The sequence below is a fragment of the Grampus griseus genome (assembly GCF_964374135.1).
Source record: "Grampus griseus genome assembly, chromosome: 15".
Taxonomy (NCBI): Eukaryota; Metazoa; Chordata; class Mammalia; order Artiodactyla; family Delphinidae; genus Grampus; species Grampus griseus.
In genome coordinates this window covers 80,174,084-80,198,257 of record NC_139009.1, presented here as the reverse complement: position 1 = coordinate 80,198,257, position 24,174 = coordinate 80,174,084, and the positions used below count along the sequence as shown (strand labels likewise).

At 39.7% G+C, this 24,174-nt stretch overlaps 1 protein-coding gene across 3 annotated transcripts in view; it reads left to right on the top strand.

Moving 5' to 3' along the window:
- Nucleotides 1–24,174, top strand: part of TMEM131 (transmembrane protein 131) — a gene marked incomplete at its 5' end in the record, with an annotated part of 192,081 nt that overhangs the window by 63,301 nt on the left and 104,606 nt on the right. For all 3 annotated transcript variants that reach the window (XM_082672565.1, XM_082672564.1, XM_082672563.1), the window contains 2 exons: nt 384–424; nt 9,193–9,261. In XM_082672565.1, the coding sequence (XP_082528691.1) occupies nt 384–424; nt 9,193–9,261 (110 nt within the window). The remainder of the gene's footprint in view (nt 1–383; nt 425–9,192; nt 9,262–24,174) is intronic.

Sequence of the window (24,174 nt, the reverse complement as noted above, 5' to 3'; positions counted from 1 at the left end):
CCGTACCTCAAGCTCCATGGTGGCAGGAACCATAATAGACCAGCACCTGCACACAGTTGGGAAGGAGTGAACAGTAGAGACACGGGTAGCCTCACACAGTAATTGGAAAGAGGACTCTTCTCATAGGATGTATTGGTTTGACAAGCTTCTAAAAATCAATCCTATTACTTTGCATTACTTCCATGTGTGTTTAAAATTTAATCCAAATTATTCTCTCATTTGAATTATATGGTGTGACAAATCATTTCATAGGGATCAGGTTTAACCTGGAAGTAAGTATAAGGTCAAAGTTGAAACTGTAATAAAATATGTTGGATATTCTGTATGTCTGTAGTATAAAGATTTGGTTTCCATGTTTTCACCATTGTTTTCTTCCTTCACAGACTGAGACAACACTTGGACTCAGTTCATACCAACAGAAAAGGTAAGGCAGTAATAGGTATATATATGTATTTTTAATATATAAAATTTTATGTATTTAGTAAGATACTGACATACTTTTAGGTCTTTCTGGGGGATTCCCGCTCTCCGTTTTCCCCATACTTTTTTTGGTGAGGAGGGAAAACAAATAGTAAATCACATTATATCATGTATTTCAAGTATTGTGTATGGAAGACCAAGTTTAAATCTGAATTTGCATGTCGTGCATTGTGTAGCATTCCTTCCGCATCACATGCAAAGGGGTTTACTTGTAGCTGAAACTCCCCTTGCTTTGGAAGAGTTTCGGCTTTATAGCTCCCAGTGACCTCTCCCGTGGTCCTCCCCGCTTTTTATGGGCTGAGCAGTGCTGCCCTCAGTTGTCATCAAGGGTCTACCTGCAGGCCCCTGGCAGAGGAAGTTACCGTATAAGGAGAGATGATTCTAATTACAGGAGACCCTAACTGGTTGTCTTGTTGACCCCCCTTGTTTGACACATGAGGACTCTGAGATTCTTAGAACCAAGGGATGTGCTAACAAGGTTAGACTGGCAGGGTTTCAGGTAGAATTCATTATCTTCTGATCACCAGCCCCGTGTTGCATTCCCTTTGATATTCTTATATCAAGTATGGAATCCTTCAGTGTTCGCTGTGTTTTCTCTCTTTAGCCAGAAGAGCGATATAGAGTTAGTTAAGAATTAGAGGGGAAATGCTTTGAAAGAGGCATAGGGGAGCCAGTGGAGGCACATGAAGGAAAGTAGTCGTGATGGAGCTTACATGGTAGAGAAGAGAGGTGAGAGTCTGCACAGTCTGCTCTGTGCTGGGGCTGTGGGTACACTCCCTGCCTTGAGACGTCTTGAAGGACAGTAGAGACACAGCTTCTGATGAGGTTATAAAGCATATGTGTTGATGAAATGACAAAGGCAATCTGCTTTCTGAAAGAAGGTGGCTCACTTGAAGAGTATATTATAATCCAATGATAGAAGCCTCAGGGCTTAGTTGTAGGGGATCAGGTACCTGAGACACATGGGTGTGCCTCACATGGTGTCTCACTTTCATCATCAAAACAGTCCACAAGGCCTAAGGCACAGCTGAGGTGAAGTTAGCCTCTGACTGCAGCTCCTGGTCTCCACTACTGGCTGCCTCTACCAGCTTCTCCTTGGGGGTACCCCCGTTTCTGCTGAGCATTAGAGATTGCTGAGATGGACGCTTTGTGGTTTTGAACTCCTGTAGTCATCTCTGCGCCAATTTCTGACTTCTTGTACTCCCCAGTTGTATAGTCCATTTGCTGCCCTGTGACTCTTCTAGTAAGGCAAGAGATTCAGCCCCATCCTTTCTTGTATTGCCTATACATGATCTCCTGAGTGAAAACTCTCATTCTGTAAGTGAAGCTTAACCTGCTCCAGGGAAATTTATATCATGAAAAGCTTAGTTACAAAATGATTCTGTAGCTAGTGGTGGTGAAGCTAGTCTCTGGCTACCATTTGCTCCGTCTCCACCACAAAGGTTACTATCTGCTTCAGCCCCAAGGGCTTCCAGCACATTCCGCAAAGAGAAGAGCTGCTGCTTTCACGACCTCAGGATCATGGGAAGTAAAACTATGAAAGAATTTTCCAAGATACTCTTTTTTATGTTTCTCTCCTACCTTCTGGTTCACCCTTTCTAATTTGTGTTAATACAGTTATCAATTACATGATAATATTTTGTTTAAAAAGATGCCAGCTACATAATATAATGGTGGATAATGTGCACATAGTGTTCCATCAGTGTTTATTTTAGTTGAACACCAAAATGTTATAATGAGTACCAGTAATGATTTAATATTTTGGGACGTGAGGCCACCTTTTATGAATGTCTTTTCCTAGGGTTGTGGAGCCCTATGGTGGGAGATTAGGAATTAAAGAGACCTGAGTTCTGTGTTCACCAGATGTGTAGCCTGGAGAAAAACTATTTAACTGCTCTGAGCATGACTTTCATTTGCAGACTGGGGAAGATCATTTCTCGGCCTGATGTATCTTATATGTGATATAAGGCTATGCATTATATAAGGTTGCTGTAAGGACCAAATGAGAGACTTATTTGGGTAACAGTAGTTTGCAAACATTAAAATGTTACATAAGTTGTGGGTGTTGGTTAATTTATTTGTTCAGTCATTCAGCAAATATTTACTGGAATCTTTACATACACCAGGCATTGTTCTAAGAATTAGTGATTCAGTCATTGTGTTTGTTATCTATTGCTATGTAATAAATTACTTCCAAACCTAGAAGCTTAAAACAGCAGACATTTATTATTTTTCTGCTTCCGTGAGTGAGAAATTTAGGAACAGCTCTGCTAAGTAGTTGTGGCTCAGGGTCTCTCGTGAGATTTCAGCCAAGACATCAACCGAAGCTGCAGTCATCTGAAGGCCTGGTCCCGGTGGGTCCTGTCCAAGATGGCTTACTCACATACTATTAGCAGAAGGCCTCAGTTCCTTACTGGCTGTTGGCAGGAGACCTTAGTTCTTTGCCGTGTGGAACTCTCCGTAGGACTGCTTGAATGTTCCTGTGTCACAGCAGCTGGAGACCCTAGAGCAGGAGATCCAAGAGAGAGCACAAGGAGGAAGCCACAGTGTCTTTTGTAATTGGGTCACACAGTCACTTCTACCATATATTATTCATAGGAAGTTACCCCCAAGGAGAGCAGAATTAAGCCCCCACCTCTTGAAGAGAGGCAGATCAGAGAATTTGTGAACACATTTTAAAACTACCACAGTGCTGGCTGGGCCAGATAGTCAAGACTCCTGCCCTGGTAAAACCTGTGTGCTAATGGGGAAAATAGACAACAAGCCACCAAATAAATGAACAAAGTATCAGTTAGAGAAAGGTCTGGGATAGACAAGACTCCATTGCTTCTTTAGATTTGACCATAACGAAGGCCTCTCTGAAATGATGTTTCAGCTTACCTGGTGAAAATCTTAGGGCAGAGCATTTCAGACAGAGGAACAGCTAGTGCAAAGGTTTGATATTGGGAGCAGTGTTGTTATTATATTATGTTGTTATAAGAGCTGGAAATGTTGGTGTATACAGTTAGGTAAGAAGGATACATGTGTGTATCTGTGTGTGTATGTGTATACACAGTGTCCACAAGAAGAACCAGAGTCTTCTGATCTTTAAGTTTCCTGGTATCTCTAGGATATAAGCCAAAAATACTGGGCTACGGAGTACTTTTCAAATTAAGGTGGTTGAGGTTCTTTAATTGACTGTATAGTTTGCTTTTTATTAAGTACAACCATTTTGGTTGCCTACAGTTAACCATAAGCATCTAGAAGATTATAGTTAGAGCCAGAACTTGCTAATACCTTAATGGCAGATAAAGTCTGCTCACAATTGCAGTTTGTCTAATATCTGTTATAAATTTTGTGAAAAAGTTAAAAGGAATGTTCTTAAGTTGTTTTTTAAGATTCCATTTGGGTTTATACTTAGATTAATTTTCTAGCTCTGGAGCTTTTAGCCATACATGAAGTGACATATATGCAAAAAACAGTACTACTTTGCATAGATCTTGAAGACTGTAGTAATTTTGATGGTAGACTTAAACCCAGCCATTTCAAATATTATAATAACTGTGAATGGTTTCAACACCAGTTGTCAGACTAAACCCGTCAGCCGTCGGAAGTGGCTATGATGAACCCCCTCAACTTTTGATTGTTCAGTGAAGTCTTTCTCTCTCCTTGATTTCTGAATGACAGCGTTGCTGGGTATAGTATTGTTGTTTGACAGTTATTTTCTTTCAGTAGTTTGAATGTCATCCCACTCTCTCTTTGCCTACAAAATTTCTGTTGAGCAATCCACCTGTACGGTACCTCCTTCTTATCTGCGGGGCATACATTCCAAACACTACACTATTACTGATAGTACCAAACACTATATATACTCTGTTTTTTTCCTATACTGACAGTGGATCACATATACAGCAAGGGTACAGTAGACAAAGGGATGATTCATGTCTCGGGCAGGGCAGAGCAGGAAGTTTCATCATGTTGCTCAGAAGGGTGTGCAGTTTAAAACATGTATTTTTTATTTCAGGAATTTTTCATTTAATATTTTCAGACCATGGTTGACCGCATGTAACTGAAACTACAGAAAGTGAAACCACAGTTGAGGGGGGACTAATGTAGTCTTATGGGGTGGGGAGTGGGGTGTTCCTTGTATGTGATGTGTCACTTTTGCTACTTCCAGAATTCTCTCTTTGCCTTTGCCTTTTGACAGTTTAATCATAATGTGTCTCATTGTAGGCCTTTTCAAGTTCAACCTGTGTGGGGTTCTTTGGGCCTCATAACTCTAGATGTCCACTTATCTCCCCACAACACTGGGGGAGCTAGATGTCCACCGTGGGCTCTCTCTTTCCCATCTGAGAAACTGTAGGCGCTAGGGGGCCCTCTCAGTGCAGCGCTGTACCAGCCTGGTAGAGAGGTGATATGACCAGAGTATAGCCATTTCTCTTACCTTTCTAATACAGTTTTTTTTTTCTTCTTCTTCTTTCCTGCTCTCTGTGGTCCAAGGATGTTCTTGAGCCTCACCCCTGTATTTTGGGATTTTCACAATGGTATCTCATCTATGGGTCGTTGTTGGGTGGTCTTCTTGTGAGGGGAACTGAAGTCAAGAATGACCTACGTCACCATCTTGATGATGTCACTCCCCAAAAGACATCATTGATAATAGGAAAAGGAGGGACAGGGAGAAGATACAGTACATACATTTGACAAAGGACATGTATCTAGAATATATAAAGAACTCTTAAACTCAAAATTAAGACATCCCAGTTAAAATACTTTGAACAGACACTTTGCAAAAGAAGATATCTGATTGGGCAGTAAACAAATGAAAAGATGTTCAACATCATTAGTCCTTAGGGAAATGAAAATTTAAGCTAAAATGGATTTATTGGAAAATATTGATATAGGAGTAATCTGTATCTTTTCTCTTAAGTCACTATATAGCTGTCTCTAATAAAAGTCATACAGGGGACCATTTTAAACTGTTGGTGACTTTTTAAAAGGTTTTACTTGTTAAAGTGGTTTTATTCCCCTCTTATTTCTGCTTGCAACGCTTACTGTGGATCAAGCTACAAAAGAGTAGTTCCCAAGTGTGAGAGTGGACATAAAAGTGCCTGTTTCTGGGCTCCATACTAGATGTAAGGAATCAGAATCGAGAGGCGTGGGGCCCTGGAATCTGCATTTCTACAAGCATCCTAGATGATTAAGATGTAGGTAGACCACAAATCATTCGTTATGAAATACTGGGCCGAAGAGAACCTTTTGTTTAGGTAGTAATTGCCCCTAGGAAAATATTTTAAATTTCACAGTTTAAACAAATTCCCAAAGCTCCAAGAATGTTTTGTGTGCTTCATTTGGGAAGGTCTTGTGTGCTTAATTTCGACCTAACCGTTCACCAGGCAACACAGATTTCATGTATCTCTCCAGTTGTTCCCTCGCTTGAAGTCAGAATAGCCCTTATTCATCTCCTTCTCCCCAAATAAACAGTTAATGTTTTAGTGAAAATAAAATATTGTATTGAGTTTCAGAAAAAATACAATCACTGCCGAAAGCATAAAATCATGTTATTACTTTTATAATGTCTAAGATTCTGTTTCTTTGAAATTGACAAAGGGCACCGTTTTTCATATTGCTTCTTCCCCAGTTTATTTTTCAACATTATGGATTTGTAGACATTTGCTTTCTGTTAATAAAGCACTAAGGAGTGTCATGGCCATTCTAAATAAACAGTAGCAGCCATTTCAATCAGCTGTAGGTATGTGATAGCTATGTTATTGAATTTTGGGTTTTGTTAAGATAAGATTATCCCTATGACAATTTGTGTTGTACCCACTCAAATATTAAATTGGTCCTTAGATATAGATCTGCTGTTGTTTTGAAAATATGCATTTATTTATGAGAGAATTATCTGTTATGTATTGTCCCCTCTATCTCATATTCTGTGAGCATCCTGTAAGTGTCATGATAACAATTGGCTGGACACCACTTCTTTGGAACATTTTATGGGAGGTCTTAGCCCACATAAGGCACGAAAAAGGAAAACAAGGTCTAAGGATTTAAAAGGAAGAAACAGAATTGTTGTTACTTGCAGGTGATCTGTCTACAGAGACAATTCAAGATAGTGATCATTTTAGCAACACATATAATGGCAGGGGAAAATCTAAGAGAATCTATAGACTGTTAGAATTAACTCACCAAAATGCCTGGGTTTAAGATCAGTACCCCCAAATCAGTAACTTTTTAATATAAAGCAATAACCATGTATATCTATCTGCCTACTTGACATCTCCATCTAGATAAGACATCTCAAGTTTAAATGTCTAAAACAATACTCTTGAATCCCTACCCAACTACCCTTCCCCACTTCCAACCTACTCTTGCATGTCATGACTACGTATCCAGTTTCTCGGGCCAAAATCTTAGAGTTAAGTCATCTTGATGCCTCTCTTCTACACTCCAAAATCAATCCATCAGCATGATGTCTCTAGCTTCCAAAAATATTCAGAAAAGAGCCACTTCTCACCACCCTCCCTTGCAGTCATCCTGGACCACAGTGGCTGTCCCCTCCTCTCTGGACAACTGCAGGGCCTTCATGCTTCACTCTTGGGCTCATGCAGTCTCTTCTTCATACAGCAGCCAGATTTGACCTTTTAAATGTGTTAGATCATGTTACTTCCTTGCTCAAAACACTGTAGGCGCTTATTGTTACACTGAGGATAAAATCCAGACTTCTGCAAGGAGACCTGGCCTCTGTACCGCTCTGATCTCAGCTCCGGTCTCCTCCCCCTCCTTCCTGTACTCTGGCCACTTCAGCCTCCTGGTTCCTCATCATGCCAAGGACATTCCTGCTTTCTTCCTCCAGATCGCCACCAGTCAGGTCTCAGCCCCAGTGTCCCTCCTCAGAGAGACCGTCTATGTTCCTGCTGTGTTTGATTTGTCTTTATATGCTGGACGTCATCACGTGATGTGTTCTATTTTGTTTTCCCCATTGGCATGTTAGTGCCATGAGAACAGGCTCTTTGTTCTCATGGCCCAGCCACTAGACAGCCCCTGACATTCAGTATATTTGTGTTGAGTGAATGGGGTGTGCACCGCACCTTTTTCCCTTGCCTGGCCACTTTAAACATTTCCACTTGAAGTTTGGGGATTAGGCTCTCAGTTCTGTGAGAGAAAAAAAAACTGTATCTTAATCTCCTTTGTATCTCTAGCATCTAACACAGTCATTGTTTATATATGTGTGAATTACTGACTTAGACACATTTACTTTATGCATTAATTTTTTTTTTCTTGACTGGATGGAGATTTTATGTAAGTGTGAGTTTCACACTGTTGAAACTGATGAACTCATCAGTATCTATTGTTTTAAAGGAGCTGAAGAGTATCCTCGTTACAGTATGTCTAAGAAGGGCAGAAATCAAGAGGGGGTAGATTCTGTACCTCTGGCTACATGTGGCAGCTGCCTTGTGAGGAATTGTGCCTTCATTTTCCCAGTGTCTTTAGTTTTGTGCTTTAGTAAAGTATAGTCTTACATTTGGTCTTTTCCTTCTCGTGTTTGTCATCTTTAATGTTCAACATATGTAGAAGGATTGTCAAGCAGCACAGAGTAATACTCTTAATTGCTAAGGCTAAAAACACTTTTAAACCTTATTTTTTTAAGCTCAATTATTCCACTGCTCAGACTATTTAATCTTTATTGAATTGAGTTAAATCTAGATCTTCCACATTTTCTGTATGTCCTTGTCTATTTCTATTGTATTTCCTGAATGAAATTACATCATGTGAAGCTTGTGCTCTTTTGAATTGCAGAGGTGATGGAAATAAAGTAGTCTCACAGAATGGGTTTTGCTCTTACATCATTTCTTAAAATACAGCAGAAAGATAATCTACTGTTTAGAAACTTTAGTGTCTGAATGACTTTCTCCCTCTCTCAGTATGTAAACAGATGACTTTAGGTATACGGACCTCCTCTCCAAGGTTATTTATACTTTGCATCAATGTTAGGTCATGGTGATGTCTAGGAGGTTTGCTTATTCAGGAATCTGTTTTAGTGAGAAGTTCTAGTATCAAGGGGAATAGTTAGAAATGATACTCAAATATTTAGGCCAAGACATCATAGATCAGTATGTTCCAAACTCTCAGATTAAAAAGATATTTCAGTTCTTGGAAATTTCTATCCCCAAATTGACTCTTGTTTAGTTCTTTGACACTCTAGTTACAATGGGATCATGAGTTTTTATCTCTATAAATTGCCTTCCAAGTACAAGTAATTATTTATTGTTCATTGTACATGTATTAAAAATCGAAATGAGACAGTTCCGTGGCAGTCCAGTGGTTAGGACTTGGTGCTTTCACTGCGGTGCCCCAGGTTAAATCCCTGGTTGAGGAAATGAGATCCCTTAAGCCGCATGGTGTGGCAAAAAAAAAAAAAAAAAATCCAAATGAACATATTAAGATATATTGTTATCAATTATATCAACCAAATAAATTTCAGCAGTCTATTTGAGCAGTTTCTGTTTTTGCATACCTTTGAATAGGAAAAACACTCCTTTTTTTCCACCTTTTTTTAAAACAAATGTTTATTGATTTCCTCTAATAAAAAAGTAACGCCATATTTCTAATATAAGACTCCACTTTTCTTAAAGAAACTTTATCATGACAAAACTCAAGTGTCTGACTTTGGTTTGGGGAAACACATATGTTGAAGAATTGCTTCTTAGGCTGTTTTCTTTTTACTTACAGTATATCTCTGTACCGGGGTAATTGCAGACCTATACGATTTGAGCCACCAATGCTGGATTTCCATGAACAGTAAGTTTAAAATTTTCAGGCCATAGCAATATTATATATATTTTATGCATGCATTTGTCTTGCCTTTTGCCTGTGTTATCTTGTATGAGAAAGTTACATGTTTTAGTCATCAGGAAAGTAAATAATGTTGAATACAGTTTGAAAATGGGAAGTAAGTATCTGTTATGAATCTAACATATAATATTAAAGTTTGAAGTTTGAAAAATATCCACATTTTGGAGTCTCTGGTTCAGAGGATCTTATCTTCAGAAGCAGCATTAAACTTGGTTACCTTTCTGATTAGCACTTCATTTCCAGTTTTATTATTTAACGTTTTTCCTTGTGGATGTGGAAGAATATATTAATTTGTTTGATGTATATGCTTTTAAATTACAAACTTTTATACATCATCAAATAAATAATATTATCACCAACCCAGGAGGCCAAACAAAAGCAGATCCTACAGGAAGACAAGGTCCAACCACAGAGTACTTCCTCAAACCATAGTTCTGCTTACCTTCTGCCTCTGGGTCTCAGGTTTTGCACATCTCAGATACACTGAGGGGAAGACAAGTCTTCACCCATATTTGGTTCCAACCCAATTTAGCAGGTAGGTAAAGAGAACATCTTAAATGATATAACTTCTAGAGTAATGCCACTCTGGTAAGTTAGCAGAAGAAAGGAAGTTTTTTTAAATTTGTTTGTCCTTTTTTTTTAAAATAATTTTTATTGGAGTAAAGTTGATTTACAATGTTGTGTTAGTTTCAGGTGTACGGCAAAGTGAATCAGTTATGCATATACATATATCTACTCTTTTTTAGACTCTTTTCCCATATAGGTCTTTACAAAATATTGGGTAGAGTTCCCTGTGCTATACAGTAGGTCCTCATTAGTTATCTGTTTTATATATAGTAGTGTGTATATGTCAATCCCAATCTTCCAATGTATCCCTCCCACTCCTTTACCCCCCCCACCCGGTGACCATAAGTTTGTTTTCTACATCTGTGACTCTGTTTCTGTTTTATGAATAAGTTCATTTGTACCATTTTTTTAGATCCCACCTATAAGCAATATCATATGATATTTGTCTTTGTCTGACTTCACTCAGTATGACAATCTCTAGATCCATCCATGTTGCTGCAAATGGCATTATTTCATTCTTTTTTATGGCTGAGTAATATTCCATCGTATATATGTACCACATCTTCTTTATCCATTTGTCTGTCGATTGGCATTTAGGTTGCTTCCATGTCCTGGCTATTGTAAATAGTGCTGCAGTGAACATTGGGGTGCATGTATCTTTTTGAATTATGGTTTTCTCTGGATATATGCCCAGGAGTGGGATTGCTGGATCATATGTTAGCTCTATTTTTAGTTTTCTAAGGAACCTCCATAGTGGCTGTACCAATTTACATTCCCACCAACAGTGTAGGAGGGTTTCCTTTTCTCCACACCCTCTCCAGCATTTATTAGAAGAAAAGAATTTAAAAGGGAAGTCGGTAGGGGGAGCTGTATGCAGGTCTATTCTGATTCAATAAATGAAAACTGTAATTTTTTTAATGTTGTCAAAGTTGTAGTTAACCGTTTTCTACTAGTGAAGACATTAAATTTAAATAATTTCTGTTTAAATATTTCAGGGTATTTTTAAATTTGGAAGTGTATTAATCTTTTGATTTGAAACCAGGTACCTGAAACTGTTCTTCTGCACTAAGATGTTAATGTCAAGTTTTCATTTAGTTTTTACATGTACCACAGTAGGCAGCCTTGCATTTTTTAACATTCTTTAATTAATTCTGTAATAATTTCTTTACAATCTCAAACCTAGAATAATCAAGTATATCAGTTATACTTGTACAAAACCATGGTAGAGTAGTCAGCATAAGAAGAGCTATCTGATAACAACTCCATCTTTTCAGGTGTTTACAGAGATCATGGATTTTTGGGGTGGGGCTGCAGAGAGAAGTTTGTGTGCTTCCTTTTGTACCTACAGATGGAATCAGTATTTGCAAGTAGTCGTTATATAAATAGTAAAATTGACTTGTGGGTGTTAGGTTTAAAGACCATAATGTTCAGATAGGAAATACATCACTGTTGTTTCTGTCCTATAAAAAGGTTTAGAAACGATGTTGAGATGGCAAAAACATAGAGTTCTTAATCCAGTCACAGTAATATATCACCCGTAGTCTCCTTCTGTCAAATGCCAAGATATTTAATGAAACATGGCATGCATTTTGATCTTTAGCAAGAAGGTTCATTATTTTTAAAATAATGATGAGTTCTATCTCTCTGATGAACTCCAATCTAGGACTGTGGCATGGGCCATGTTTATGATGACACCATGAGCCTGGGGACAGAGGAGATCAGGGTACAATAGCAAAACTTTAAGTCTAACATAGTGAGTATTCTTACTTTGAAAAGCTTAGCAGTAACCATTTTAGAGAGATTGTTTCAAAAGTTATATCCGGGCTTCCCTGGTGGCGCAGTGGTTGAGAGTCCACCTGCCGATGCAGGGGACACGGGTTCGTGCCCCGGTCCAGGAAGATCTCACATGCCGCGGAGCGGCTGGGCCCATGAGCCATGGCCGCTGAGCCTGCGCGTCCGGAGCCTGTGCTCCACAACGGGAGAGGCCACAACAGTAAGAGGCCCGCGTACCGCCAAAAAAAAAAAAAAAAAAAAGTTATATCCAACGTTTTTCACTTCATTTTTTTTTTAAGGGAGTTTTGAAAATTTCATGCATCCCCTGAGATAAAGAAATTTTCAGGTGTGCAAAATATCTGAATCGAAATTGGTAATTCCTGTTCCAAATTATCTGTCCCTCAACGCCTTACATAATGAATGCCCCACCCCTAAATAGGAGAAATTGAGATAAGGGCAAGCAAAATTCTGGACTGGTAGTTTTAACCTTTTTTGGATCATGGTTTTCTTTAAGAACAGATGAAAGCTATCAGAACCTCTTCCTTCCTTTCCCCAAATGCACACACACACAGTTGCACATACAAATAACATTTTGCACATAGGTTCAAGGGTTTTATAGCCATCCCCATCAAAGTCCATATCTGGATCCTTAAGCACTAGTAAAGAATTCCTGTTCTAGGCCACAGATTATTAAATCACCACTACAAAATTTACTGGGGTTTTGCCCAATATGCTAGCAGTACATGTTCACTGTGGTATACTTAGAAAATGCTCATCAAGAGAAAGAAGCAAAAATTTACCAGTAATCCAACCACCCAGAAACATAAACATTGAACTTCTATCCTTCAAGTCCTTTTTCTGTGTATCTGTATTTATTTATTGAGTTACAAAAATATAACAGTATTTTCTGACCATAAACTATTTTATAACCTGCTTTCTTTTTTTAAAAATAAATTTATTTATTTATTTATTATTGGCTGCATTGGGTCTTCATTGCTGCCCATGGGCTTTCTCTAGTTGTGGTGAGCGGGGTCTACTCTTCGTTGTGGTACGTGGGCTTCTCATTGCGGTGGCCTCTCTTGTTGCGGAGCACAGGCTCTAGGCACGCAGGCTTCAGTAGTTGTGACATGTGGGCTCAGTAGTTGTGGCTTGCGGGCTCTAGAGCGCAAGCTCAGTAGTTGTGGGTCACGGGCTCTAGAGAACAGGCTAAGTAGTTGTGGTGCATGGGCTTAGTTGCTCCGAGACATGTGGGATCTTCCCAGACCAGGGATTGAACCCATGTCCCCTGCATTGGCAGGTAGAGTCTTTTTTTTTTTTTTAACATCTTTATTAGAGTATAATTGCTTTACAATGTTGTGTTAGTTTCTGCTGTATAACAAAGTGAATCAGTTATATATGTACCTATGTTCCCATATCTCCTCCCTCTTGCATCTCCCTCCCACCCTCCCCACCCCTTCCCTCTAGGTGGTCACAAAGCACAGAGCTGATCTCCCTGTGCTATGCGGCTGCTTCCCACTAGCTATCTGTTTTACATTTGGTAGTGTATATATGTCCATGCCACTCTCTCACTTCGTCCCAGCTTCCCCTTCCCCCTCCCTGTGTCCTCAAGTCCATTCTCTACGTTTGCGTCTTTATTCCTGGCAGGTAGATTCTTAACCACGCACCACCAGGGAAGTCCCTAACCTGCTTTCTAAACATATATACTGTGCATTTTTTTATTCCATAGAATTTTCTGTTACATTATTTTGTGGTATCAAAGAACAGCAAATTGTATGGATATATTTTTTAAATTCATTTATTGTTTTAAACTCTTTGGTCTTATAATCAGTGCTGAAACTAATGCTTTTAAGCACAACCATTACTAGTTCCTCAGGAGAGTCCAAAAAAAATGGAATTAGGAGGTGAAAGGATATGCAGAATGTAAAACATTTTTAGTTAATATTTAGGCTAGAGAGTAATTAGGCGTCATGTACAAGGAGCACCGATAGGAATCAATGAATTAATCTACGACTGGAGAGGACGATGTGCTGAAGATGTGCGAACAGACAGATGCACACCACTACAGACGAGGGTTGGGTTATACGATGAAGAAAATTGTTTGAAGCAGACTGTGAGCTCTTGGTTACAGGTTAGACTGGACTGTTCCCCAAAGCAGCAAATTTATATGCTGCTGCAAAAGAGCGGAAACAAAAGGAAAAAAAATTTACCCTTAATTTAAACTTTTCTGTGTCCAGCCTGAGAGCACTGAAGAGTTTGTTTTTATCTCATAAGGGTAGAAGTGGATCTATAGAAGTAGGAATTGGGAGCAGATGTGAATACATGTATTAGGGTTCAATCAGAGGAACAGATCCAGTCAGATCCAGTGTTGTGTGTGTGTGTGTGTGTGTGTTTGTCCGTATATGTTTATGTGTGGAGTTTTTATAAGGAATTGGCTTATCTAATTGTGGGAGCTGGTTAAGCAAGCCCCAAGTGTACAGGGGCAGGCACTCAGGAAGGGAAAATTGCGAGCAGGCTGGAGCCTCAAGGGCAGGACCTGAATATTGATGTCCACGGGCCGGCACTTGGGGAGGGTCCCAAGGAAGCAGGCCAGTCTCACATCCAGCTGTTGTTGGGAGTCTCTTAGCTCAGATGACGGCCAAACTCTCTTTGAAAGCTCCAGGCATGTTATACATACTTTAAGAGGCTCCTCTCCAAAAAGAATTTTTCATAGACGGTTTCATGCAATCATACAGAAAAATAGAACAGATAGTGAATATATTCTTAAACTAAATTCAATAATTAAAAATTTTGCCATATTCATATTTTTGTTCATTTTTTTAATCATTTGTAGCAGACATAATGGCATTTCATGCCTACATTCTGCATAAGTACAGTACCATCATTGGTATTGTAAGAAAATTAACAGTAATTAGAGTGCCGTAATCCGTCTGTTTTGGTCAGTGCTGTTGTTGTTTGGTTCTAAGTGATAGAAATCTAACTGAAAGGAGTTGAGCAAAAATAAGGATATACTAGAAGGAATTCCAAGGACTGTAATATATTTGCAGAAAGTTCAGAGTTGCAGTGGGACCTGGGAACGACGTTATCCAGCACCACTAGGCCTTTCTTCTGCCCGCCCCCATCTCTTATCTCTGCCCCACTTGCTGTTGGCTTCTTCTCTCCCACTGCCCGTATCTTTTCCCTACAATGATGAGAGCAAATCTACTGACTGTTCTTGAGACCCGCATTCTCTAGCCTCCCTTCCTCGGGGAATAATAGCTTCTTTTACTTTAGTTGGAAAAATCTCAGAGTAGTACAGTCATCACCCTGGCTTAGGTGAGGTGGCTACCTCATCACTCAGATAAGGACGGTGTTTGGTAGTGGACGTGTTTTCCAGGGGGTGTCTCTGTAATTATCAGGGTTTCACCCAGAGAAAGAAAAGTCATGCAGTGGGTAGGAACTCCAGTTGAAGCCCGTTACAACCTCCCTGGCCCATTGAACCTCCAGTGACCTTCAGTCCTCTGTAAAACACGCCTTCCCCAGCCTGCCTAGCAGAGGTAGAAACTGCCTTCCCCCTGCTTCCATGGTGTGGCGTTCACTCCACAGAGCTGGGATGGATCCACACCCAAAATTTGCTTTAGGCGTCAAGACTGGTTCACACACCAAGAAGGGCTGAAGAGATTTATTATCCTCACATAATGAAGCTTTCTGGGGAGAGCAGAGAGGGCTCCCAAGGTCTGAAAAATGGCTTGAGAGAGCAGAGAAAGGAAACTGGCTTGGCTCTTATGCTTAGGGGGTGAGGCTAGGCAGGCTTGCATGGTGTGAACTTCTTAGTAGATCAGAGAGAGAGTGTGCAGGCTTCCCTGTGGGCTTGCCCAGATGTGGGGCATAAGGTGAAGGGACATTGTGGGGCTTGAAAACTGTCAGCAATGAGACATCAAAACGGGAATTGGGTTCTTCATCACACCTGACATCCTCTGCTAACTTCTGTCAGTGCTGGTTATTGCTCTAATTGGTTCTTCTGACGTCTGCTTCCCTACTAGACCCGACTATCAAGATAAATACGCACTATTTATCTTTACATATCTGGCACATACTTCACACTTAACACATGCCGTACATTGTCTTTAAGTCCAGCAAGATTACCTGCTGATTTCTTCTGCTACAGTAAAATTCGTTTTGCATTTTCAAGTGTTTTTTGCAGCACTTCATTAAACATTTGCTATACCTTTTCTTCTTGATCCAGCAATGTACTGATTTAATTAATGCCCATGCTGTAAATGTTTCATTAGCTTCATATGTCTAGCAGTAATTTTAGGACTTGAGAAGTAGCCTTAACAGAACACTTCATAATATTCTCTTCCAGAAATTGTAAGTAATCAGAAATCATTGTTCACTGTACCTTGACTTATGCACTGAAGTTTTGCCTTATGTTTTCTGTGAACTACTTCTACTGCTTGTGGTCATTTTTTCTAAACCAGAAGCCATTCTTAATTTTAAAACACCCTTTGCAGTAACTGGAAGAACTTTTGAGTCGGATGAAATTTATCACTCCAGGTTGCCTTCAGTTGCCAACCAGGGTCTCCAAGATGGTTTCCTGTCCTTTAGCAAGGATGCAGCTCTAGTTCCGTGGCTGCTTTCTGAACCGCCGTGGCCTCACTCCTCTCACTACCCTGGCCGTCCCTACCGCCCTCTAGAATGTCTTTGACGTTTGATCAAACTAACTTTCTTGAAAAATAGGCTTTCTTTGTTTACATCCGTTTTGTTTAAATTTATTCTTTGATTCTACTTTTTTGCCCCTTCCCTCTCCCTCCCTCTCCCTCTGCCCTTCTCTTCTTTCCCCCCTTCCCCCCTCCCTCTCTCTAGCAGTCAGCCTGGAGCAATCTTGGGCCTGACCACCACCTTCCCCCCACCCCCTGCTTTACTCACCCCCCCCCGCAGTTATTTATGCCAGTGCTGTTAAATATTTTTCTGTTTCCATAACAACTCCTTTTTTCAAACATTTATTGCAGATTTAAAAGATTCTTTGGGTGGGATCTTGTTTTACTGAGTTCTTTGGTTTATATAATTATTAAGTGAAGAAAATCTTGATTTCAAATCTAAAAGTTTAAAACAGAGACTTAATGGCTTTTAAAAGGGTGGAAATTGAATAAACTTGCTAAAAATGGAGGTGTTTATTGTCAAGTTCAGTTGATGAGAGGCATTTCTCCCTAATCACTTTTTGGTATCCCGAGAAAATCAAGTAGGCCCTCTTTTCTAAAGGGATGTTTGGTGCTCTTTAGCTTTCCAGTTTATAACTGTTCAACCAACACTCCAGCTCAGCCCTCAGTCTAAAATGTGTTTGAGACGATGGTCAGATTTTGTGGTAATCGAGTGGTCAAAGTAGTGCATATTGATTTGGCCCAAATTCCTGCCAAAAGTTGTGTTTAATAGACTGCTGTGTCACTGTCATTCACAAAGTTTGCCTGAGGGCAGCTACTCAGCCATTTCTTCGGCTGTTTCGTGGCACTGCATTGTCATCTTTCTGTGGCTAGAAAAATTGCCATTGACCACAAAATTGCAGCTTACTTTCCAAGCTAGTCTCTAATTCATGAGTGCTTCTTCCTAATTCTTTTGAGCCTCAGACTCTTGTAAAATATGGACAGTTAGTCAGAAGCTCTGCTCTTGAGAGAACAGCTGTATATCTCAGCTTGGTTTATCTTCAAATAATTCACACTAACCCCCTTGGCCCTCCTCCTGTCTTTGGAGCAGCTGATAATGGAAACAAACTGGACCAGCACACTAGCAGGCATTTGAAAATCTTTGTCTTATTTTTAAATCTTACCTGTCTAGCCAAGCAGTCACACATGATGCTTATGACAGGCAGGATTCTAAGATGCCCCCCGATTCCTGGCCCCTAAGGTGCTCATTCACCTTCTCCCAATTGTATTCAATCAAACACTCATCTAGATGTTGCTGTAGAATTTTCAAAGAATTTTGAAAATGTAATTAAGGTCCCAAATCAGTTGACCTTTAAGATAGGGAGGTAATCTGGGCACCTGACCTAACCACACATGAGCCCTCTACATCTGGCTGTGGCAGTCAGAGACAGAAATGTCGGAGATTTGAAGCATGAGAGGTATTTGATGCAAGGGAGTTTCTTTGTGTTGGTTTTGGAAAGGGCAGGGGCCATATGGCAAGAGGCTGAGAGCAACCTAAACGTTGCCAGCAACCTGCATGAGCTTAGAAGGGGACTTTGAGCCGTGATGTGTGAGACCCTGAGCAGATACACCAGTCATGCTGTGCCTGGACTCCTACCGTACAGAACTGAGAGATGATAAATGGGCATTGCTTTAACCCTCTCGGTGTGTGGTACTTTGTTAGGCAGCATAGAAAACTGATGCACTGCTTATTTATTCACAAGTAAATTTGTATTAGTACTTGAGCATAGTTTTCCATGGTTCAGTGTGACTTCTCTCCTCAGTCTTCCACTTTGTCAAGGGAATTGAGGAGAGGGAGAGGCAGGGGAAGCTGTTTGTATGAGGTCTGTAAGTTGGTCCATCCAAGGAGACCTCCCTCTGCTTCCATGGTCTGGACCACCTGGAACTGCAGGAAGCCTGCTCTGTGTGTGCATGAGTGGCTGGAATAGCCTGCTGACGCCTTCCCTCAGTTCTTGTTACTCCAGACTTCTCTCGGCAACGTAAGGAGATGACCCTTCTCCAAGGGTTCATTTCCGGAGGGTGTGGCTTAGGGCCTTTCCTCTTTGATCCCTAGAAGAAAGGGTAAGGCCAGCCTCACCGGCATTGCAAACCAAGCTTTCTGATCCACCCCTGCTTCCAGGCTCCTAGAACCTCCAGGCTTTTTTCCTTACCCCAGAGCCCTCTCCTGTAGCAGGCCATCTTCAGTCCTGTCTTCTTCAAGGATCCCCCAGAGTACTTGTCTGTGTTATACCCTGTCTTCTTTATCTAAACTGAGATTGATTGCACTGAGGTCAATGGAGGAAAAACATTAAGAACAAATTCATAGGGAGGAGAAACACTGGTTGCCAGGTAGCCTATGGGACACTTGAATTGTAAAAGAGCCTGTTTGCTGAAAAAAGCACATAATCGGTGAACTTACAGGGTGGAAGGAGCACATTTTTATTTCTGTGTACTGTTATTCTACTTATATGTGTATAAAGCTTGAGGAAGAAGAGTTTTATCTTCCATATTGTCTTTGTAAAGCTTCTTCCTGCAGCATCGTGGCCATAGTTTGAAGTCCCAGCTGGATCTGTACCTACTTCCCTAATTATGTTATGGTCCCGTGACCCTACCTGAGATCGCTGAGCCTGTTGGTTAAGAGGTCTAGCTCCTGAGAAAGTCTCTGCCTGAGCAAGAGGAAGTCCACGCACTGGGGGCTCCCGAGGGCACTCAGCTTCCTGCCTCCTAACCCTAAATGCGTTGTTGCAGACCTGCCTCTGGATGCCCCTCTGTCCCCTCCTCAGGGCCCAAGCCTTGGTTCACCTTTGGGTTTTTTCCTCATGGCTGAACTGTAAGCCACAGAAAGATTTTGAGCCTCGTGATGGCTGGGCTGTAAACCACGGAGCAGTTTTGGACCAGGTTTTTGCTTCCCTGCAAAGCAGGAAGCTCGCCTGTGGGATCCTGCCTCCCAAGGGCAGTCTGTGGGTACAGCCTCTTAGTGACCGCTAATGCCGCAGAATCACCTGCTCTCTGCTGAGAGACTTGAAGGGGGTTCATCTTCTCTACAGCCTTCCCGCTTCTGGCAAGAGCTGGTGGCATCTGCAGTGATGAGCTCTCAGAAGGGGAGTATGTCTTGGTTTAAGCCTTAGAGGCACCAGAAGACACTGAACCTCAGCAACAACAAAACTTCATGTCAGCATTATAAAGAAATTCTCAGATGGTGTGTAAAATAAAAAGCAGCACAGCCCATTTTCAAAACCTTAAAAATGTGTTAAATGCTTACAAAAGACAGTGAAGAGTTCTTATTTATATAGTTTGTGGACCTTATGCATACGAACGTGACTTTTTTGGGTAGTATGGAAAGAAGGTATTGTTATCCCATTCTAGAAAAGACAATGTTTAAAACAACTCGAGTCAACTGTAGATGACGCTGCAGAAGAAATAAAGTGGTGCTGAGTTACCTTTGATGTTGATTTAGGCGATGCAGAGTATGAGAGCCAAGCGAAATGTGTGACTGTTAGAAGGCAGGCTGAGCGCATGTCATTCTGCCCAACTTTAGACTTTGCGGGTTTTACCCCCAAAAGAAGAAGTCCTAATAAGGAAGTTAGACACACCTCTAAGGAAACAGACTAAAACTTCTGCTTGGACAATAAAACGAGCTTTGAGTTTATTTATCATAATGTTTAATTATAACACTTCCACCCTAAGTTCTCTAATATTCTATTTAGATAAAATTTGTTAAAGTACTTTTCAAATTGAATTATTGAGGGGTCATATCACAACATATGGGGCTTCCTGTCTGACTAAACAGGGTTCAGCATTGACGGCTATATAAGAAGCACCTGTAAAGATAAGGTAGCATTGTTAACAGTGGTGGCTCAGATGTAGGTCCTCGGCAAATACCTTTTGATTCATTGACCTCAAGTAAACATCTCACATAGCAAAGCCACCTTGACTGATGTGGTCACTCTAAAGCAAAAGGAAGAGTAAAAGACTGAATGCTTTATTTCACTTTTATATGATGATGCTTAGCAATTATAGGGCAGTGTTACTTTCCAGAGTATTTTCATTACTTTACCACATTATTTTCACCTTTTTTCTTTTTTATAAATATAATATACAGACAGAAATGAATAAGACATATGTATAGTTTTGTATCTGCCACCCAGTTAGAAATTATTCTTATGTAATTTTACTGTATGTAATTATATTTTAACATATAAATAATATTGTGATATAGCGCATTCTGGTTTTTTTCCAACTTTGAGATATAACTGATAAATAACATTGTAAGTTTAAGGTATATAGCACGTTGATTTGACTTACACTGCAGAATGATTACCACCATGGCATTAGCTAACACCTGCATCACATCACATAATTAGCATTTCTTTTTTGTGGTGAGAACATTTAAGATCTTAGCAACTTTCAAGCGTATAGTACAGTATTATTAACTGTAATCACTATGCTATACATTAGATCACCAGAACTTATTCATCTTCTAACTGGAAATGTGTACTCTTGGACCGACATCTCTCCTTTACCCCCACTCCCTAGTCCCTGGTAAATACCATTCTAGTCTGTTTCTAGGAGTTCGGCTTTTTGAGATTCCACATATAAGTGATATCACACAGATTTGTCTTTCTCTGACTTACTTCACTTAGCATAATGCCCTGAAGTCCATCCGTGTTGTTACAAATGGCAGGGTTTCCTTTTTTCTCATGGCTGAATAATGTTCCATCGTGTATATATACACCACAGCTTCCTTATGCATTCATCCGTCGATGGACACTTCAGTTGTTTCCATATCTTGACCATTGTGAACAATGCTGCGGTAACCCTGAGAGTGCCATGTATCTCTTCGATACTCTGTTTTCATTTCCTTCAGATATGGGAAGAAGAGGGGGTTGCTGGAGCATAAGGTAGTTCTGTTTTTAATTTTTTGAGGAACTTCCACACTGTTTTCCGTAGTGGCTGCATAGCTCATTCTATTTCTTAACCTTTTTAAAGGTCTGTTTTTGTTAGATTATTTTTCTGCTCTCTTATTTCTAACCACTGGAGTAAAATAGTGAGTACTTACTCTACCGTTAACTCCCCCTTTGATGGCTACACATATTGCCTCTCCTGCCTTACCACCACAGACAGCCCTGCAGTGAAATCCTCTTACAGGGTCACTTACAGACCGTCATGAGAATTTCTTTGGAACTATAAGCGCAGAGTGGAATGCATAGGTTACAGAGTGTGAGTACACTTCACATATCTAGGTATGGCCTGATTGCTCTTGTGAATGGCTTCCTCTCTGTACTCCTCTGAGCAGTCCACTAGCATTCCTGTATTGCCATGACCCCTGTATTCGCACTTAACATTAGCCAGCTTTCTAATTTTGCTAGTTAATAGGGATAACATGATGCCTTGTTAATTTTGCATTTCTCTCATCACTAGTAAGTTCGAATATCCATACCTATATGCTTATTGGCCTTTTGAGTTTCCTCTTCCTATAAATTGCCTGTTCATATCCTTTGACCATTTTTCTTTTGAGGTTCTTAGTAATTCCTCTTATAGTCTGAAAATAACCTTAAAGTCTAAAAAGATATTTAGACATTGCAAATATCTTTTCCCAGCTTGTCATGTGTCTGTTAAATTTTCCCATCTGGTATTTTGTTGAACAGAAAGTCTTAATATTTTCCCCAACTTCTGAAAAATGTAAAAGTACAGAGAAGTTGGAAGAATAATATGGTGAACACCTACATAACCTTTATCCAGATTCACCAAGAGGTAACCTTTTCTTTCTGTCTCTTTTTCTTTCTACACACACACAAACTCCACTTTTTTTCCCGAAAGTAAACGTATACATCATATTTCACCCCTGAGTTCTTCAGTGTGTGAATCCTAAGGGACTGGTCCTAAGTAGCCACAATTCCATTATCACACCCAAAGAATCTAATATTGATGCAGTAACATTATCTAATATATAGTTTACATTCAAATTTCCCTAATTGCCAAAAGCAATATAGTCTTCCATCCTCTAACCAGGTTTAAATTAAGGATGACACATTGCATTTGGTTGGTAGGTGTCTTTAATCTAGAACTGTTTCCTACCTTTTTTCTTTTTTTTATTCATAAGATTGAAATTTTTGTAGTCCATGTCAGTTGACTTATAGAATAGCCTACAAACTGGATTTGCCTGATTATATCCTAATGATTAGATTTCAGGCTAAACATTTTTGTCAAGAACATTACATAGATAATGTTGTATTACGTTATATCAGGGTAATGTAATGTCCATATTTCTAATTATTGTTGATGCTGAGTTTGAGCGCTCATTGGTGTACTACCTGCCAGATCCTGTAAATTGTAAAGACGGCTTTTCCTCTTCGTCATTAATAAATAATCTGTAGGGTTGCTATCCTGTTCTCCATCAACCTTTCATCTAATAGTTTACCTCATCCGCACCCATAGACTCTTACCTGACAGTCATTACATCGATAGTTGCAAAATGGTGATTCCTTTTTTCCCCTTCAAATTCTATCATTGTTTTTTTTCATTTAGGAATCAAGATTCTTCCCCCTCTTTGACCATCACTATAGACCAAGGGTTAGCAAATTATGGCCCTTGACACCTGTTTTTATATATGAAGTTTCACTGGAACATAACCATACCCATTCATTTACGTTTGTCTGTGGCTGCTTTTTGCACAACAGTGGCAGACTGGGTAGTTGTGACAGAGATTGCATGGTCTGTAAAGCCTAAAATATTTACTGTCTGGCCCATTACAGAAAAAGGTTGTTGATCTCTGCTATAGACTCATGGGTTTTGTTTTTAAATCAGCGTGTAATAACCCTTTACTTTCACTGTTCTTTTTGCTCCAAATTTTACAGATTTTGCCAGTGGGAGCCTGTTTAAGCTGATTCCTTTTTCTTTTTTTGATACATCCTATTATCTTTGAACAATTCTTTGCTTTCTAATAGAACAAATGTTCTAGACTTCCTTATGTTTTGCTTTGTCCAAGACCTGGAATTAGCCAAAACTAAAGAAATCCTGGTCTCTTCAGTGGGAAATGACATTTAGAAACCCAGATCTGGGCACTGAATGTGCTCATTGCCCCAATATGTCATTGCTTCTGTGCTCATGTGGACCAGTCTCTGAAGGAATATATACATGTATATATACATATGCATTATGTATGTATATATTGATATGTATACATGCATAAATCACGGCCCATACTGATAAGTCCAGTTCATATTTTCCCAATTCAAATCCAGCCTCACAGAGTTCTTTCTCATCTTTCCCCATTTTGTATCAGCATCTCTCTTTTCCCCAAAGTGTTTGGTAGAATAGTCCCTTTAAATATTTGGTAGATTTTGCCAGTCAAGTCCTTATGGACTGGAGTTTTCTTTGTGGGGAAGTTTTAAATTGCAGATTTAATTTCTTCAGTAGTTTTATTTTTTGTAACGCTTACATATTTTTTTCTTAAATTTGTCAGTTTTCGCAAGCTCTGTTTTTCTAGGAGTATGGCAATTTCAGGATTTTCAAATTTACTATCATAAAGTTAATATAATTTTATGATTGTTTTACTGTTTGTAGCATCTGTAGTGATGTCTTCTTCATCACTGCTGGTATTGATATTTTATGCCTCCTCTTTTTTCTTTATTCATCTTGCCAGGTAGTTAACAATTTATTAGTCCCCCCTGCCAAAATGGGAATTTTTGACTTCATAAATCATCTCTATTTTATGTTTTGCTTCATTGATTTCCACTCTTATTTGTATTATTTCTTTCCTTGTACTTTCTTATTTTAATTTGCTGTTCTTTTTCTAATGACATGGATGCTTAGCTCATTAATTTTCAGGCTTTCTTCTTTTCAAATATGTACATTTAGATTT